Source organism: Montipora foliosa, chromosome 3 (genome assembly GCF_036669935.1).
Source record: "Montipora foliosa isolate CH-2021 chromosome 3, ASM3666993v2, whole genome shotgun sequence".
Classification (NCBI taxonomy): domain Eukaryota; kingdom Metazoa; phylum Cnidaria; class Anthozoa; order Scleractinia; family Acroporidae; genus Montipora; species Montipora foliosa.
The window spans coordinates 30,349,930-30,368,620 of record NC_090871.1 but is presented as its reverse complement, the minus strand read 5'-3'; the positions used below and the strand labels follow the sequence as shown (position 1 = coordinate 30,368,620).

General features: G+C 37.2%; 2 protein-coding genes across 2 annotated transcripts in view; both read left to right on the top strand.

Moving 5' to 3' along the window:
* The first annotated feature begins 532 nt into the window (after nucleotides 1–532).
* LOC137995566 (craniofacial development protein 2-like) lies at nucleotides 533–1,021 on the top strand. Its single transcript, XM_068841093.1, has one exon. It carries the CDS (start codon nucleotides 533–535, stop codon nucleotides 1,019–1,021), a length of 489 nt encoding a protein of 162 aa, XP_068697194.1.
* A 2,088-nt stretch (nucleotides 1,022–3,109) lies between these two features.
* LOC137997271 (6-phosphogluconate dehydrogenase, decarboxylating-like) overlaps nucleotides 3,110–18,691 on the top strand; it is a 25,370-nt gene continuing 9,788 nt past the window's right edge. The window contains exons 1-10 of the mRNA XM_068843163.1: nucleotides 3,110–3,312; nucleotides 3,531–3,564; nucleotides 3,687–3,728; nucleotides 5,107–5,167; nucleotides 9,065–9,183; nucleotides 9,697–9,762; nucleotides 12,660–12,778; nucleotides 14,122–14,188; nucleotides 15,675–15,743; nucleotides 15,886–15,951. Coding sequence (XP_068699264.1) covers nucleotides 3,224–3,312; nucleotides 3,531–3,564; nucleotides 3,687–3,728; nucleotides 5,107–5,167; nucleotides 9,065–9,183; nucleotides 9,697–9,762; nucleotides 12,660–12,778; nucleotides 14,122–14,188; nucleotides 15,675–15,743; nucleotides 15,886–15,951 — 732 coding nt within the window. The 5' untranslated portion in view covers nucleotides 3,110–3,223. The remainder of the gene's footprint in view (nucleotides 3,313–3,530; nucleotides 3,565–3,686; nucleotides 3,729–5,106; nucleotides 5,168–9,064; nucleotides 9,184–9,696; nucleotides 9,763–12,659; nucleotides 12,779–14,121; nucleotides 14,189–15,674; nucleotides 15,744–15,885; nucleotides 15,952–18,691) is intronic.

The window sequence follows — 18,691 nt, the reverse complement described above, 5'->3', positions numbered from 1 at the left end:
GAAAACTTGCTCGCGTAAACAGCACTGAAGGAGCATACACCTTATTCCAAAATGGCCGCCATTTAGATATTCTTTTGTTTTTATTCAAATTAGACCTATGCCACAGACAAGGAAAGCAAGGCATGTAGGCACCTCAGGGCCCCCTGCTGGGTCGATGCCTACTGTACATAGACACAATTTTGAGACCATCCAACCAGCCAGTAGGAGGTGCCGTGATAACGGTCGCTTCAGGCGGTCCGACTGTCCGTCTCTCAAAACTGGAAAGAGCGGTCTTCGTATAGGGACTTAAAATGTTAGAACCTTAAATCAATTAGGCAAGTTAGAAAACCTCAAGAGAGAGGCTGAAAGTTTAAATGCAGATATCATTGGAATATCGGAGACCAGATATATAGAAGAAGGCAAGGTACGCCTTGACAGCTACACTGTCATTTTCTCCGGCGGAAGCGAGCACCAGCACGGCGTCGGCTTCATCATCAAGTCTTCCATTGAGAAGAGTGTACTAGGCTATTGGCCTGTAAGCAACAGAAACATAATGCTAAAGTTGAAGGCTAAACCTTTTGATATAGCTATCATACAGACGTATGCGCCGACATCATCCCACAGCGACGATGAAATAGAAGAGCATTATGAAGAAATCAACAAAATGTTGAAAGAGGTCAAATCCACAGACGTTATCCTCATCTTCGCTGGGGACTTCAATGCGAAGATAGGGAAAGGAAGTTACCAAGACCTTGTAGGTAACTATGGTCTCGGAGATAGAAATCCAAGAGGTGACAGACTTTTGCAGTTTTGTATTGAAAAGAATCTTGTTGTCACCAATACAACCTTCCAGCATCCAAACAGACTGTTGTATACCTGGAAGAGCCCAGGGGACGTGTCAAGAAACCAAATTGATTACCTGCTGATCAGGAGAAAACTTACCCTGGAGCAGATATTGGATCTGACCACAACCCACTTGTTGCCAGAATGTCAGTACGCCTCAAGAGAGCAATGTCAAATAGCCGAAAGAAAAAAGAGCTGATTGATTGGGGGAAGCTGGTTGTTCCTGAAATGAGAGAAAAGTATCTTGTCGAAGTTAGCAACAAATATGAAGCCTTATCCATGGAAACAGATGAACAGGGCAAGATTTCTTCAAGTTCATGCAGATAAAAAATGGCAGCGCCTGAAACTCAGCATCCAGCATGCAAATGAAACAGCACCAAAAGTGGAAAGAAAAGCAAAGCAATGCTGCATGACTGAAGAAATTCTGGAAAAGATGGAAACCAGGAAAAAAGCGAAGAACACTCCTGCCTACGTAGTCACAACAAAGAAATAAGAAAGCTTTGCCGGAATGAAAAAGAAAAGTTTTATAACGCCAAGTGTGATGAAATTGAAGAAAATCTGAAATTAAATACCACTAAAAAGATGCATGACAACATCAAAGAGCTGACGGGCAAGAAAACGGGCAACACAAGGGGAGGCTGTATTAAAGAAAAAGATGGCAATATGATCTTTGAAAGAGACAAAGTACTTAACAGGTGGGTGGAGTATATCGGTGACCTGTTTGCTGATACAAGACCTCCCCTGCCCACTCCAAGCAACGATAGGGGACCGCCTATATTAAAAGAAGAGGTTCAGAAAGCATTAAAGAACTCCCAGTTTGGCAAGGCTCCAGGTGATGATGGTTTAACCACTGAGATGCTGAAAGCCCTCGAAGACTTTGGCGTAGATAAACTCACCGATTTATACAACGACATGTACTCTACAGGCATTTTTCCCGACGAGCTACTGATGTCCGTATTTATCACCTTGCCTAAACAACCAAGAGCCACTGACTGCTCAAACTACAGAACAATCAGCATGATGCCTCATACGCTCAAAATCTTTTTGAAAATTATTCAATACAGAATACAGAATGACAACAAAATTGATAAAGAAGTAGGATCTACTCAGTTTGGCTTTCGTCCTGGATCCGGCACCAGAGAGGGTATTTTCTGTTTTAACGTCTTGGCCCAGAAACACATCGAAGTTAATCAAGATTTGTATACCTGCTTTATAGACTACTCCAAAGACTTCGACAGAGTGCACCACGACCAGCTCATCGCGTGCCTAGAAAGAATCGGCATAGACGGAAGAGACATTAGAGACATCGCAAACTTGTACTGGCACCAGAAAGCTGCAATAAGAATTCAGGATGAACTTTCTCCCTTTACATCTATTCAAAGGGGAGTCAGGCAAGGGTGTGTTCTCTACCCCCATATCTATTCAATATATACACAGAATTCATATTCAGAGAGAATCACTTTGAAGGCATCAATATCCATGGTCAGAATATAAATAATTTAAGATACGCTGATGTCACTGTGCTCATAGCGAATGACCAAGACAAACTACAGGAAATTGTAACTCGAGTGAAGGAAGAAAGCAGCAAGGCCGGTCTTGAAATGAATGTCAAGAAGACAAAGACGATGATCATCTCACGAGACCCAGAGGGGAAGAAAGTAGATATCAAAGTTGATAATGAAACTATACAGCAAGTGGAAAAAATCATCTATTTAGGCACGCTGATATCGGAAGAAATAAAAACGGATAAAGAAATTGAAAGAAGAAAAAACATTGCAAAAGAAAAATCCAGCTCCATGGCTAAAATTCTGAAATCAAAACATTCACTTAGTGAGTATTGGACATGCATGGAGGGCAAAACTCAAGATTGTAAAATGTTATATCTATTGAATCTTCACATATGGGTGTGAGGCATGGACTCTTTCCAAAGTTCTTGAAGCTAAAATTGATGCCTTCGAAATGTGGTGCCTCAGAGTGTTGGGGAATGTTAGGTGGAGTGACAAAGTTACAAATGAAAGAGTTCTCACCAAGCTTAAGACAAAAAGACAGCTCTTGAGTGACATTCAGAAAAGAAAACTCGAGTATTTTGGCCATATTAAGAGAAAAAATAACATCTTGACGACAGTATTAGAAGGAAAGTTAGACTGGATGGCGGACATCAAAGAGTGGACCCAGGGCTGCCAGCCAGCCTACGTACGCCTGCACCAGCCAAGCTGCCGACCGCAACCTGTTCCATCAAGGGCAAATTTGAATAAAAACAAAAGGATATTTAAATGACGGCCATTTTGGAATAAGGTCTATAGTCCAATCGAATTTGATTTCCCGCGTCACTGCACAAATTGCACAAATTATTGTTTGCAGTGATGTCATTGGTCGAACATTCATCTTATGTAGCCGCCCCATGGGTTCATCATCTTCCATATTTCAGAAACCAGTGAGGACGAAGGAATCCTCGACGCAGGCGTTGGATAGCAACATGGCGAAGCCAAAGTGAGTTCACATCATATGTCTTTTCAAGTTTACTGTTTTTTTTTTTTTAATTTTATGCTCCAGTCTGGTATTAGATAACGATGCTGAAATGAACTGATCAATTGTTCGATATATAAGCTTAAGTCTTAAAAGTTTTTTATACTTCCAAAGCCCCCAAAAGGGAAAATGGTGCTGATCGCTGATCGTCTTTCTCTCCTTTCTTTTTATTTGCATCGCAGGGCGGACATTGCTTTAATTGGTTTGGCTGTTATGGTGAGTTGTCTGCTCTGTTGCTCTTTTTCTTGATCTTGTTCGGTGTCTCGAGTTTATAGCGTGATTCCATTGCACCCTTCTCTTACCTTACATCGCGCAATTTCTGATTTTATTTTGTGTAGGGTCAAAACCTGATCCTGAACATGAACGACCATGGATTTGTGGTAAGATAAGCTTTACTTTTTCGATTCTCAACTTCTGTCGATTTTGTTTACAATAATATTTATGCTTATTTACACTCCCTATGTCTACATTTTATTGCACAAGCTTAGTGTCACTATAATTGTACGAGAAGCTAAAAGACAGAAAATTAGCCATTTACGCTTAAGTGCCGAGTTAACAATTAAGCTGTAAATCATGTCAAGAGTTATCATTCAAAACGTGGACGCTTTTGCCCAAATTTTTAGCCATCTGCAGTTTTGCTATTCATGCAAAGAGCACAAAGCAAATAACTATGCAGAGTTATCTTTTAAGATTTTCGTGTTTGCCTTTAAATTGTTAACATGACGATGTTAAAATTATGTCAAAACCAATTGTGTGAAAGAACGTGGCTGACATGAAAGCACAGTCTCTAAAGTGGGCCAATATTTTTTCCTGTTACATGAAAATTTATTCAAGCCTATTGCTTCCATTCTGTAAAGGAAAGCTTACCTCGTAATCTACCGAGATGTCTTCGTTTAGGGGGATTGTTTCAGTGTATTTTGTTCTCTTTTATTGAAAACACTGGTGATAGGGGGTTAAGGTGTTTCTAGTCCAAGTACAGGTAATTCCCAGGATATGTTGTCACTACCACAAAACTGCAAGCAACAGAAAAATATTTTAGGATGTCTCGTGAAAATGTACTTTTACCACTTGATTTTTGCTTTGTTTGAAATGATTCAAGTAACGGCGGACCGGAGGGGGTAGAATAAAGATTACAAATTGGTATGTAAATGAGTCTAAATAAACCTCTGAGTTCCTGTGACCAGTGGTATTGTCTGTGGCATTGTGGCAGGAGGGAAGGAAGAGGGGTTTGAGCTCACCTATCAGATTAAAAGGTAACTAAATAATTAATTTGGAACAACCCGTCTTAAATTCTCAAAGTATTCTTCACAACCTGATTTTTCTTTCCCTTTTCTTTTAATCCATTTCAAAGGGCATTGCCAATTACAATAATTAGTTGCAGACTAAGTTGTGACATAAAGTTTTGATTAGTTTACAACCTTTTTTCTAATGGGATCGGTGTGTCAGGGGGCATTATCTATAATCTTTGACTCGACGAGTTTGCTGGCTTTCAGTTACATGACGGTACAGTATTTCTGCCTCACTACAGGCCAGTGCTTTTAGAGAATCATCAGAATGATCAAGTAGGCTAATGGGTTCGATTTTCCTTTTACCTTTAATGTAATGCTTGGGTTTTTGTACACCATGGCTTAGTTTAGTATATGTTACCTTCAGGGATTTGCTCAATGTGTATCAAGAAGAATCTGCATGGACTGGCTATAATACTATAAAACGAAACTCCTACGTACAAAAAGATAAAAGTTCTCTTTGCATTTCTAGGTGTGCGCTTATAACAGAACAGTTGAGAAAGTGGATAAATTTTTAGCAAATGAAGCAAAAGGTATATAACTTACAGATTATTAATTAGTAACATACGTAAGTTGTGTTTTTGTATCTGGCATTAAATCTGAAGGCTTGTATCATGATGTTGTGATTCAATTTTCCCAAATCCCCTGCCAGGCACTGTGAGTTTCCATTTTCTTTGTTATTACCATAACCTGGAACAAATTGTGTTGTAAAAAATGAGAAATTATATTGAACCAAGGATGAAGTGAAACTACTTCATCTAGTACATAGCAAGTTACTGTTTAAGCAATAGAGGACGTTTTCCGTGTTTCCATAGCCTCATCTAAACATGAGGGGGAATTGAGAGGAAATCGAGACAGTTATGCAAACCCGAGATGCAGTAGAGGGTTTGCATTTACTGTTGAGAATTCTGTCAACTCCCCCAAGTGTTTAGATGAGGCTATGGAAACACGGAAAAAAGTCCTCTATTGCTTTTATAAAATATTTCTCAAAGATAGTACGACAAATAAAGGAAAATGCTGGTTTTTACGTCTTGATTGAAACAGATTTTCTTGATACACGCACATATTTCCTATCAGCCAATCAAAACGTGCGTCTGACTACATAACCAATCAAAATTCATGTGATGTCACAGCCATGTTTCCATACTCTCATCTAAACACAGCTATTGACCAATGAGAGTGCAGGTACTATCCTAATTATTTTGATATATATAGATTTAGCCAAGCCTAAAAGCGGAGCTCCCGGCTTGTTTATTTTTACTAGCTCTAGGATTAGTGAAAGTAAAAGGCTTTGGAACTGTCCGCCTTTTGGTTTTCCTGGATATTGCTTGCTTAATTATGTAACATTTTCTTCGGTGCCTAACTAGTGAATTCCACGGTTAATTTCACCTGAAAAACCGACTGATCGCATGAATCACGAAGGGATGAGAGTGATATCGGTTTTTCCAGCGAAATCTACTGTCGAATTCACCAGTTAGGCAATTAATTTTTCTTGAATTGCAAGAGTTTTAAAAGAAAACAAGCAAATCCTCAGCACGTGAACGGAAAAGGAAAGAAGCCATTTCAGAGTCGACTGTCAAACACCAGCGAATAGGAATCATGCACTCTAAAATTAGAAATCACAGACGCACTATAGCTCAAGTTTCATTCCTGAACAAAGGAAAAAACAGCTAAACCACGTTTTAGAAAGATGCATCCACTTGAAATAACTCATCCGTAGAAATAACAAACGGTTTAGTGTCCAAGAAAAGAATTTGTGGAGTAACTTCTTCCACCAACTTTAAACTTTATTACTTGTGTACCATTTTGTCCTTCTCGTTCTCTTTCTCTCTTCTTTCATTTCTGTTCTTCTGACATAGGCCGTCCAGGCATCTTGCAACCTTAGTACATTGGAAATTAAAAATCTTAAGACATACCAAAAACTGCAATTCAGAGCAAAAAGCAGCCCTAAACAAATTAAAAGTAAAGACTCAGCTTTAAGTTTATTTCCCTCCAATGCTTGACTTGAATAACTACAGCTATATTATGTTAAACCTGGATTGAAACCAGCAAAAAATGCAAGAAAAATATATTTTCCAAACCGTACCTGAACACGAAAAGCATCGACTGTCAAGAGCTTTGCTGACATAGCATGGCTGTGTAGCCGCGTCGAGCCACAGAAAGAGCGCGAAAAATTAAGCCTCGTTCAGGTGTGAGTGTGAGTGTCTGACCTGGCTTGAGCCTGTGATCCAATCAACAACCAGTCCCGGGTCAGCGGTTTACTTAAAAAAAAAAACAGCTGACCTCGATAAGGTCTAACTTGAGCCCGTGATATGGTCACATGATACTGGTCAGCATATACTTTGTTGTGACAGGTGTCAATTGACCATAACATTGATGTCCAATATCAAAGAGGTATGCTGTAAACTAGCTATAGTGAAGTGTAAACTGGAGTATTGCCTCCTCGATGAGCTCTAAACTTGAGCCCTTGATATGGTTACGTGATACTGGTCACATTGGCATACATGGAGGGGCGGACGGACGGAACGTACGTACGTATGTACGTACGTATGCATGATGTTCATTACATCATGGCTATAAAACCAAATTTTCTCACATCGATGGGTTACCATATTTTCTTAGCTACAGTGCCGCTTGGAGATAAGCGAACAACGCAGACGCAAAATAAACGCACGCAATACGCGTATACACGTTTTTTTTTACGCGTCTAAAATTGCGTATCGTATACGCGTTTTGCCTTTGTTATTCATAACCGTAATTTTGCTTTTCCTGTTATTGTTTACGAAGACAAAAGAATAAATTGCGTGACTGCCAACAGGTCGAAAATTTACATATGCATGTATGTCGCTTTGATTACTAATCAATTTCGATTCGCAAATGCCACCGATGAAAACATCCACAGGGCATTATTTCGAAATTTAACACCCTTTAAATGCAACAAAGGTCTCGAAAGACGAGCGAAATTAAATCAGCAAAATAATGATGCCCTGACACAGTTACAGTCATTTCACGATAACCTTTTACCAATGCGTGCAAAAAAAGTCCAATTTTTCCGTGCAGAAAAATCAAATAAATGCGATCGGCATATCATAGAAAGTTCTTTTTTAATATTGTCTTTGAACTGAGAGTATTTCACCGTTTGAATCAGCAAATTATGCCCCGAATCACATGGGACAAATCACATCACGATGGCCTAGCTCTCACTGGCATGTGCCCAAATTTAACCCAATACTTTTCCTTACAGAAAAACCAAATAAATGTGATCAGCGCATCCATTGAGCCTTTGGAGAAAAATTTTGCGTCTGAAGTGAAAGCATTGTACCCATTGAAATCAGAAAATTATTCCCAACACAAATATCTAACCAGAAGGACTTTGCGCCAATAGAATAAGCATATATGGTGAGATTTTTTGCTCTTTTAGTGACGCACCAACCAGCGAACACGCAAATTATTTTCACATTCACCACACCGGAAACTATTGAGAAAAAACAAAGACAAGGCAACAAAAAAAAGACAAAGGAGAGCTCATAAATACTAATGAGCCTTTTTGCGTATGTGTTGACGCGCATCTGCGTTTTTTTTACGCGTTTTGCGTATGTGCGTTTTTTGTGTGTATTTTGGTTCACACTCGCGGAGCTCCGCTGTAATGTAGTTTGGTAATTTTGTCTCATAGGCCTTAATTAGTCAATGGATCTGTCATGAATCTCTCTCTTCCCTTTTTTTATCATTTGGCAGGGTTTGGATATCAAGTTTTTCTAACTCATGAACTTAAGAGGATAATTCTTTGGCAAATGCAGTGCATGAGATTTGATTTTTCTTTCAATTTTTAATTTTTGATTTCTCTCTGAAATGTTATTCTCAATTATGTTTTTTGAATTTATTGAAAAAAAATTGGAAAATGGATAGGGAATAGACTACCTATAGCCGATGGTCTTGAGACAGCTCTCTGAGAACCTTGACGTAGTCTATTGCTTGGAGAAGCAACCAAATCCTGCTTAATCATGCAGCTAGCAATAGACCTTATTCATAAATGGCGGTCACATTTATAATTCTGTTGTCCATGTGCAAATTTGCCTACCAAGCCTTATTTTGAGAGCAAGAATTCTTTTTATTGATATTCTTTTTGGTATCAAGGCTTGGTAGGCTACATGTAATTTGCACTTCGACAAAAGAATTATAAATTGACCCCCATTTATGAATAAGGTCTATGTAGAATACAAATTTTACAAACATCAATCACTAAGTGTGTCAGAAGGCAAATATATTGTCCTTTTATGTTACTCAGTCTTTAAAGAATATTACTGACTTTGAATTCTCTTTGCTGCTTAAGTTGTGTGCATTTTGTACTATGCAGTTCCTAAACAGGTAACATTGGTATTTTTCAACTAAACGAAAGCACATTAAGTACACAGAGTGTTTGTCCTCTTCAGGAACAAAGATTATTGGTGCTAAATCATTGAAGGAGATGGTATCCACTTTGAAGAAGCCACGGCGTGTCATGATGCTGGTAAAGGCTGGCCCAGCTGTAGATGATTTCATTGCGCAACTGGTGAGTTTTTGGTGTCAGGGCACAGCTCTTTTAACTGATCTCATGGTTGGTTCAGATTGAACAATGGAAACAATGAGTCCAAAAGAACATTGGACTGTAACCCTCAATGAATTCCATGAAATAGAGGTCATTATGATCAGGCTGAGCATGGTATTGAGCTTTTTAAGACTTTTTTTCATGAGCATCCCAGTAGGGTTTTGTAAATCAAATGTATTCCCCTGGTAATTGATCATTTTTGTTTACAACTTACGGTAGCTGTCTTAAACTGGGTTCATTAATTTGGTTACGTTATCAAAAGGGTGACAAAAACGTGCAAAGGTTATCATAAAGTCGTCAGAACAAATCAAAGGTTCTGGCATGCAGAACCGTGACTTCATTTTCAAAAATGCTTTGTATTCATTCCCAAGGATCAGTGCCATCAATTGCACCTTTCACAGATCAACAAGTTGACACTTAACATAAGCATGATGTGTTTCTTATACTTTGGTTACTTTATCCTTTTGTTTTCTTCAGCTACCTCTTCTTGAACCTGGTGATATTATTATTGATGGAGGAAACTCAGAGTATAAAGATTCCACTGTAAGTCAGCATACCTACTGGTGGGGTTCTGAGAGAAAGGGGTTAGCTTTTATAACAATAATACAATGTAATTATTAATTCAGATGAAGTGATAAATCTAGAATAGTCTAGAGTAGTGAAAATTCTTTTAAAAGCGATTGAACTACATGTAAATACACTGTTTACACTTTAAATTTTTCTAGTGTAAAAGGTAGCATAAAATCTGTTCCAGAGAATTTTTTTGTTTTTGCAAAGAGTTTCAACCTAACTTAATTAATTGCCAGTTACTTTAATTTCCACCATCAGAAACTAGAAGTTGGCAAATTTGTTTTTGAGATATTAGCTTTTGAAGACAAAATATAGGGTGTTGATGTTTTTATGGCTCTGATCCTTTTCAGTAACGTTGTTAACTTATTACATCACAATATTGATCTTATTTTGTTAAGCAATTATAATTTTTTTCACATGGTTGCTGTTGTTTAAACAGAGTTGTTGAGTTGTAGAGTTCTAAATAGTATATTTTTTCAAAAGTGTGTTGATCCACCTTAATGCGTAACCATAACCAAAAACAATAAAGTGCTTCATGCATAACTGTAAATTTTAGTTAATTTTTGGCCAAATTTCAGGCGGCAAGCAGCATCTTATTTAAAAAACCAGTTGCCTTTAGTGTTGTTTGCAACAATGAAGGCATCTGGGGCATAAGATACAGATGAGTGAAAAAGTGTTGTTTTTTAATTACCACATTTGATGACAAAGTCATCAATGAAGGTATAGTGAGGGGGCTTCATGTGCTCAGTGGATCACTCGATGGATGGGCTGTTAAATTTCGGCTTTTGCTCAGGTGGCCGAATAGACCCTTCCACAGTTTTTGGCGCCATCTTGGTTGGGGAGCAAACACTGCTAAATTTACAGTACATGTGTGGGATTTTGGCGGAATTTTAACGGCTGTAGCACCGCTAAAAAGAGATGGATTTCCACAGTGATAGTGTCTTTTAAAAGACATTTATACCGAGATTATTTTCAAGAAATATAAGGAACAGCTTCAGGCTACAACGACCATAACCAAATTTTTAAGATTCCATACAAACCCTTCTAGAATCATCATGGAAAATTGCCGCGAAATTAGAAGCAACGTGAGAAGACTTATTATTCGAATTTTCAGACGTCATACCTTATCCCTTTCACTCCCAAGAGTGCCACTTGTAGATTTTACTCTGTCTAACGCCAGACGATTTTACTCGTCAATGGGGAACCCCACGGGGGTGAAAGGGTTAATGGCCTTATTTTCTGTTGAATGAATGATGTCAATAAAACTATTTAAAATAGTGGCAAAATTGGAAAATGTGTCTCTTTTTAGCAGCGCTACAGAAGTTCAAAGTCAGTCAAAATCCCACACATTTACTGTAAATTTTTGTTTTTGTCCTCCGAGAGATGCTTTTCAATTTTTTGTGAAAGAACATTTATCAATGCTTCAACTGTCTACCTGTGAATTCCCTTTACCTTTGGTCACATGGCCAAAAAAAATCATAAAATTTCTGTGAAATTTGAAAGGGCAATTGCTTAAGAAATGGAGAAAGGATCTTGATTTAGTTTGCTATTGATATTGATCTTTGCATGAGATTTCAATGAAGAGGTACATGTAGATGTATGCAACTTTTTCTTTCATGCGTAAGTGATGCTTATCTTTCTTATGGTTATGCAAATTTTGACAGAGAATATTAAATGCCATAAAATGTCTACTGAAAGATTGTTAATAGACCTAAACGGCAAACTCAATTTTGCACCCACTTCAAATCTTCCAGGATTAACATTCTTTGGGTATTGTATTTGCATGACAATGTAGCATTCATATTTAAATGATATGGAATGACATGGAGTTAGCCGATTAGATCTATTTGTGAGAAATAATATTTATGTGATTATTGTGGACAAAAAAATTCCTGGAAAAATTCTTTTAGTTGAAAATGAGTTAGTCTTAAAAGTCATAGTAAAATATATATCCCAATGCTCTACGACAGGTGGCCCAGACTCAGTGGGTAAAAAATCATTATAAGGATTTGTATGGGAATCTGAATAACAGACTGAAAATTAAAGATATTTACACACAAATGTTCACAATAAAAAAGCTGTACTTTATTGTCATGGTTACTTACTTTCTTGCTTTTTTTTTTGTGGTATTTGCCTGATTGTACGATTTAAGCGACTTCTCAAATTCCCGGGTTGTCATTCGTACCTTAATAAAGGAAACGCTGGAAAGTAATTTCTAGCTTACCTCACATCTTGCCAATCAAATCACTCTTCTCTGGCATCAATCACGCTCAAACTCCGGCAATAGCCACATGGATAAATTTACTTCTCTTTGACCAAGTTTCAACGTCCAGCGAGCATCCATTGCTTAGAAACAGCAAAAAATATTCAAATATTTGAAATCCTTCCAGGTTCGCTTACAGCGAATTTGTACACGGCTGGTCAACCGTTCACTTGAGCCTTAATACGCTGAGAGCAAAGAAGTCAATGGTTGAGCAGCCGTGTCCAAATTCGTTGTAAGTGAGCCTCGAAAGATTTCGAATATTTGAATATTTTTTGCTGTTTCTCAGCAATGGATCACATTCAATCAGGCAAATAACCACACAAGAAGCAAGTTTGTTATTGAGATTCCCATACAAATGCTTATAATCTTTTACCTTCCGAGTCTGGGCTGCCTGTGGCTGTACATTTCTTCAATGAGGTGTCTCACAGAGACTGTTTTCTCTTTGTTTTGACATATTTAATTGTTTACTGCAGAAATAAGTTGTATGTGAATGTAGTTGGGTGAAATTTGACAAAACATCTAAATAATATGCCAGAAAACTCAATCACTTACAATGATTGTGCACAGCTCCATTATTGACGATCAAACTTGTGTTGTGTTCATGCAGAGGCGTTGCAAAGACTTGGAGTCAAAAGGTCTCTTGTTTGTTGGAAGTGGTGTGAGTGGAGGTGAAGATGGTGCTCGGTATGGGCCGTCACTCATGCCTGGAGGATCAGACAAGGCCTGGTATGTTCCCTCATAGCGTTAAGTATTGTGCAAAAGTAGTGAGATTCTAGTCTTCATTACATTGATAAGTGAAATTTCAATTAAGATTTCGTTAATAACCCATTGATACCTCAAATGGCCTAGGACACCCCCAATTGGCGAGTAAAATTGTCTGGTGTCTAAATTTTACCATTTCATTTAGAGGAGCAAATTTTTTTTCTCCACTTCCTTTGGGAGAGGGAAATGCATTCATCAATTTGTTTGGGTGAGCAAAATTTTGCATGTTACATTTTGCATGTTACATCGGGATGTATGTCACCGTGATCTTGAACTTTTTTTTTATTGTATATTATTTCAATCAGTGTTTTAGTAAACCAAATTGTGCACTGACACAAGTTTAGGTATAGTAATTTGTTGCCCAGTTTCTGGCCAGTTTTCAGATAGGATCTATTGAGTTTTGACCATGGCATTATTGCAGCATTTGCCGTGTTATTAATGTCTTCATTGCTATGACTGTTGCGTGACCAATAATATTCTTACATACATTGGATGTTAACATGGGATCTGCTGACCCTATTCAGGAAAACAGCAATAACCTCATCACAGTAAAGAACCTCTGACTTCAGCCCTTCCCCAATATTTATGAAAAGTAGTCTCGAGTCCAATACTGTATAATTTTATCTACTGTTACAAACTGCAAAGCAATACATGTAGTTTACTAGACAAGCATGCTATCAAAGAAAAATAAATGAACAGGCTTTTTTAATTAAACAATTTAGAGTACAACGTAACCTCAGCTGCAAGAAATAAAGCTTCAAATTGTTTTATAATACAGAATCTGAGCCCATGCAATAACGTTTACCAGTAACTTAATTTCTGGTGCCCATGTGTTCGTCATGCATTATCAGACAAAATCATAGCGTGATTGACGATTTTGTAGCCCAGATAAAATCTTTGATGTGATTGACAACTTACTGTTAAGACTCTAAGAATGGTTATTGTGCTGATTGGGTGGAATTGATCAAGCAACCCCTGAACAACAACGTCAGTACTGCAGCGTTGTCAGAGAAACTTGTATTTTGGTCTGAATTCACAAATTTGCAATACAATCATAGTCATAATCCAATAGCCATAGTTATGCATGGTAATAAGATCATTATTATTAACTCCTGGGCAAATTCTTACCATACTGTACAGTTATGTAGTTGGTTGTGTGCACTTAATGTGTCTTAATGTAATTATAGCCTAAGCATGAATTTTTTTTAAATCACTACCGCGGTAGTCTATTCATAAATAACAGGGCAATAGAAAATTTGTCTAAATGGGGTAGCTTGCATTTTTTCAAATTTTTTTTACTGTTCCAGGTCACACATCAAGCCAATCTTTCAGTCCATAGCTGCTAAAGTTGGTAAAGAGCCTTGCTGTGACTGGGTGAGTATTTTCACCCAATTTCTCATAATTAATTTTGTATTTTCTTACTAAAAGAGGTAATGGAACTTTTAAAGCTGACTAAAGGATATTTAACATTATTAAATTCTCAACCTCGGATAATACATTTCACGTGCTCTGATTGGTTCACTCAATCTTGGTTATCAGCTCATATACCTTAGTTTGACCTTATATGGTAAATGATTGCAACAAACCTTGCTAAGCTAAAAAATTTTTTCGCCAGAAAGCGAAATTTCTCTCTGAATAAAGCCAAAAAAGAAAAATCTATATAAATGAGCCTTTGTCTGTCTGGACCTCAAGGTATTACACATTATCACATCTTCATCAAGTTTTTTCGATTCTGCTCAGATTTTCTTGCTTTTTTCGCTCTTATTTCGTACTTCCAAATTTTTGGAGTTTAAGGAATTTAATAAAGCAATTATTCCATTCGTGCTTGTTGGATATGTAACTGGTTACAGCCAACTCGGTACAACACGCCTTGCTGGCTATGTACCATCTCATTTCCAACGCGCGCTCATGGAATAATTGTTAAATATTATTCTATGAGCACACATTGGATAGGAGATGATAGATACTGATAGCCATTAAGGCCAGAATCAGAAGACTGATTTCACTGGGAATGTCCAACACCACTGTAGAAAACAGCAATCAATCAGAGCTGGTTCCTTTTTCAAAAATTTTAAGTGTCTGCCAGGGCAGTGGCTGTTCATTATCTTCCTGTGGTCCATTAAAAAGTCCAACTGCCTACGGTCATCACATCACTCCAGAAACTCAGAGAGATCTGCTCTTTGAAAATCCAGTATGGCAATATAAAGTTAGTCGACCAAGGAAAGACTGTAGAAATCAACGAATCCATGTTTGGCCACAGGGGCAAGTACAATGAAGGGTGCATTTTTAGAGGCACCTGGGTTTTTGGGCATGGTTGAAAGAGGAAGTGGCACTCAGGGCTCTTGTCTTTTGAGTACCTGACCCTACCAGAGAAACTCTTACCAGACTAATGCAGCACTTTGTAACACCTGGAACCATTATAATTTATGACAAGTTTTTCCCTTACTTCTACCTGTCTGTAGTCTGTTGGCCAAATGTCAGCTGACAGTTGGGTGTCTGTCGGTGGAGGGGAGCTGTTTTTCAGAATTACTGACAAAATCACTTATTTGGCTATGCATTCTTTGTAAAAATTATTAATATAGAAGTTCTCAAAGATTTTCTTGTCAACTGGATTCAAATATTCACAGAGATCGTAGCTAATTTTGAAGTGTGCAGTCTGTATTAGTTTCTTGGCTGTTTGATTGGAAAGTAAGAAGTGTATGCTATTAGGGTAAAATGCGAACAAGGATTCTCCTATAAGCAGCAATTGTGGTGACATTATTGCACCGTTCATGCACTGTAAGGACTTTGGCAACCCTGGCAATTAAATTATTTGTAAAACGTAACAGATAATCATAAGTATCATTTTGTGCGAGTGTAGGTTGGAGGAGATGGAGCAGGACATTTTGTGAAGATGGTCCACAATGGCATTGAATATGGAGACATGCAGGTACATTCATGTACACTTTCAGACTGCATGTGTTTGATTTTACATTTTGCATTTGGAAGTTGAAATTTTGCCGTGGAAGATGGTAATTTGCTATTCATGTTACATTTTCAGGAGTGTTAAATTGTTTTCTTTTGGTTTTAAGTTGATCTGTGAAGCATATCACCTCATGAAGAGTGCCCTTGGAATTTCCCCAGATGAAATGAGCAAGGTAAAACGTTGCAGACAATGTAATACTCAGAAACTTGAAGTTGCATGTTAAATTTTTTAACCAGCTGGTGTAGTTTTTTTGTTATTTAAGTTTATTTGAAAATAGCAGACTAAAGATGTTACTGTACTGTACATATATGTGTAGAACAGAGACACAATGCAATACAATGGAATTCCCCCTTTGTTGCTCTAAAATTTGGATACATAAACAATAGCCTTCATTTGGCGCGAAAATATGCTCGGATATTTGTCCGCGGACATTATCTGTTCCGAGAAGCGAACAGTTTTCCAAGAGCACCCTTATCAAAATTGAAGCATGGTTAGTATACTTTTTGTATACAAAGAGTATACACCGTTTGTACCTCACTGTTGTGGTGTACGTATTTAGTATACATCAAATATACATCAAGCAAAATTTCATCTTGCCATTTAAGACTGATGTATACTATTTGTATATATCACCATTGCATCAGGGCTATGATGTATACTGTGTGTATACTACACACCCTCATTAACTCTGTGATGTATACTTCATGTATACATTACGGCTGCATTAAGACTTTAGTGTATAATTTTTGTATACAATGATTGTCCCAAATACCAAAATGTAACTTAACATCAAGAGTAACGTATACTTCGTGTATACATCTAAGCCATGCGATGTACTTGGTTTTCAACAGGAGGTATATTTACTGTCTACATTGCTAAAACTGTCTGAATTTGCAACTGATATTGACGACAATACAATTTTTTCAATGATACACTTTGATATCATTACCATAAAATCTCAGTTATGAGTAGGTGCATGTGTAAAACATTGATCTTAATTAGGCTCTAGAAATTTTATGTCAAGTTGTAAATGTTAACCAGTCTTACAGCAATTTAGTTAAAAGGCCCCCTTGTAGAACCAGACATATGTAAAATGCTATGTTAAGTTTATCACATAACTATGTAGAGCTATATAAAGGCTATTTCCTGCTCCTTACTATGTAATAACTATGTCACTTGCTACATTACATAGTTCAGTCTGTGTAAAGCATATGCCATTACTATTGCAATACTATTTAAAGGTCACATAGCTCTCAAATAGCTATATAAACACCATTGAAAATCTTCACATAGTTTTTAAATAGCTATATATTGACTATGTTATCTGAAGTCCAAGTATACTTTTCACTTACATAGTAAAATGCATACTATGCTTTTGGTATGTGATTGTAAAGCATAGTTTTCACATAGCACATCAAATGAAGAAAAGTTTACATTGCTTTTACATACTGCTATCTATTTCCTATGGCTTCCTATGCATTTGCTATGTATTGGGATGAAATAGTTTTTACATATTGCTCCCACATAAACAACCAGGAGTGTAACATTTCCATATACTTTACATACTGCTATCTATTTCCTATGTTAAAGCAAAGGCTTGCTATATACTTTATTTACCATGTCTTGGGGTAAAATAGTTTTTACATAGCACTTACTAAACAAAAAACATGAAAAAACCTTACATAGACTTTATATACTGCTATCTATAATTGCCTATGTTTTGGACCTGTACTGCACCAACTAAAACAAACCAGGAGTTACGACATACATAGACTCTACATACTGGTATCTATTTCCTATGTAAAAGCAAAGGCCTGCTGTATATATTTACTACGCCTTCGGGTAAAATAGTCTTTACATAGCACTCACTAAAAGAAAAAAAAACAGGAATAAAAATCCACATAGACTTTACCTACTACATCTATTTCCTACTGTATGTTGTTTAACATAAAAATTAAGCAAATTCCTAGGATTTCCAACTCATGCCATCAGCAAAACTCAGTGAGTTGGAACTCTTGGAAATTTTTGGGAATTGAAAGCTAAAAGGGCACTGTGCACTAGGAATATTCCAATCAATAATTCAACTTGAGGGTCACTTGAGTGAGTTGAAATTCTTGAGAATTTTGTGCAACAGCACTGAACGTGCCAATGAGACAACAATCAAAGTTTAAGTGCCCTTTTAGGATTTGATTTCATCTATTGCCTTGAAAAAATGACTTCAACTTCAACCTTCAATAGATATACAATGTATAACATTTAACAAGGTTTGGTCTTATTCAAAGCATGCCAATGTGAATATGATATCTTTCGAGTTAATTCACTCTTCGTAATACATGTATTTTGCTTAAAAATGTCCTTTAAAGGCTCCAAACTTTGAACATAAAATCACTCTGTACACGGAGAAATGAAAAAGAAAGCTTTTATTCCGATGTATTCAATAGATTGTGAGAAATACCAGTCAACGGATTACCTTGCTCTCTGAGTCTCATAATCGGCCTTATTCCAAAAGGAACATGATGCATTACTCTTGAAAATTACACACTCCAAGTCAGCACTTAATTCTTTCAATGAACTCCAGCATCTTTCGAATCTTGCTCATTTAAAATGAATCCGTAAAAAGATTGTTATCCTCCGCCATCTTGGACAACACGTAAGAGATAGGACTGGAAACTAGTGAGTCCTTTTTCGTTTTGGTCAGCAGTCACCGGTAACCAGTCCAGCTCTTACAGGTTTTGCGCGGTTGTATTCAAACGTTTCATCTGCGATCACGCTTTTGTGGTGACGATTTTTTGGTTAGTTTTACTCTTTAAATGCTGATCCACGCAAGGAAATACTCACAACAACTCAAGTTAAAAGGTAAGCGTTGTTGTTGTGGGAATAATATTTGATTTGATGCCTTATTGTCTTCAAAA

What these genes read in the sequence shown, in the direction of transcription:
- LOC137995566 (XM_068841093.1), top strand. Translation starts at nt 533, where the DNA reads ATGCTAAAGTTGAAGGCTAAACCTTTTGATATAGCTATCATACAGACG.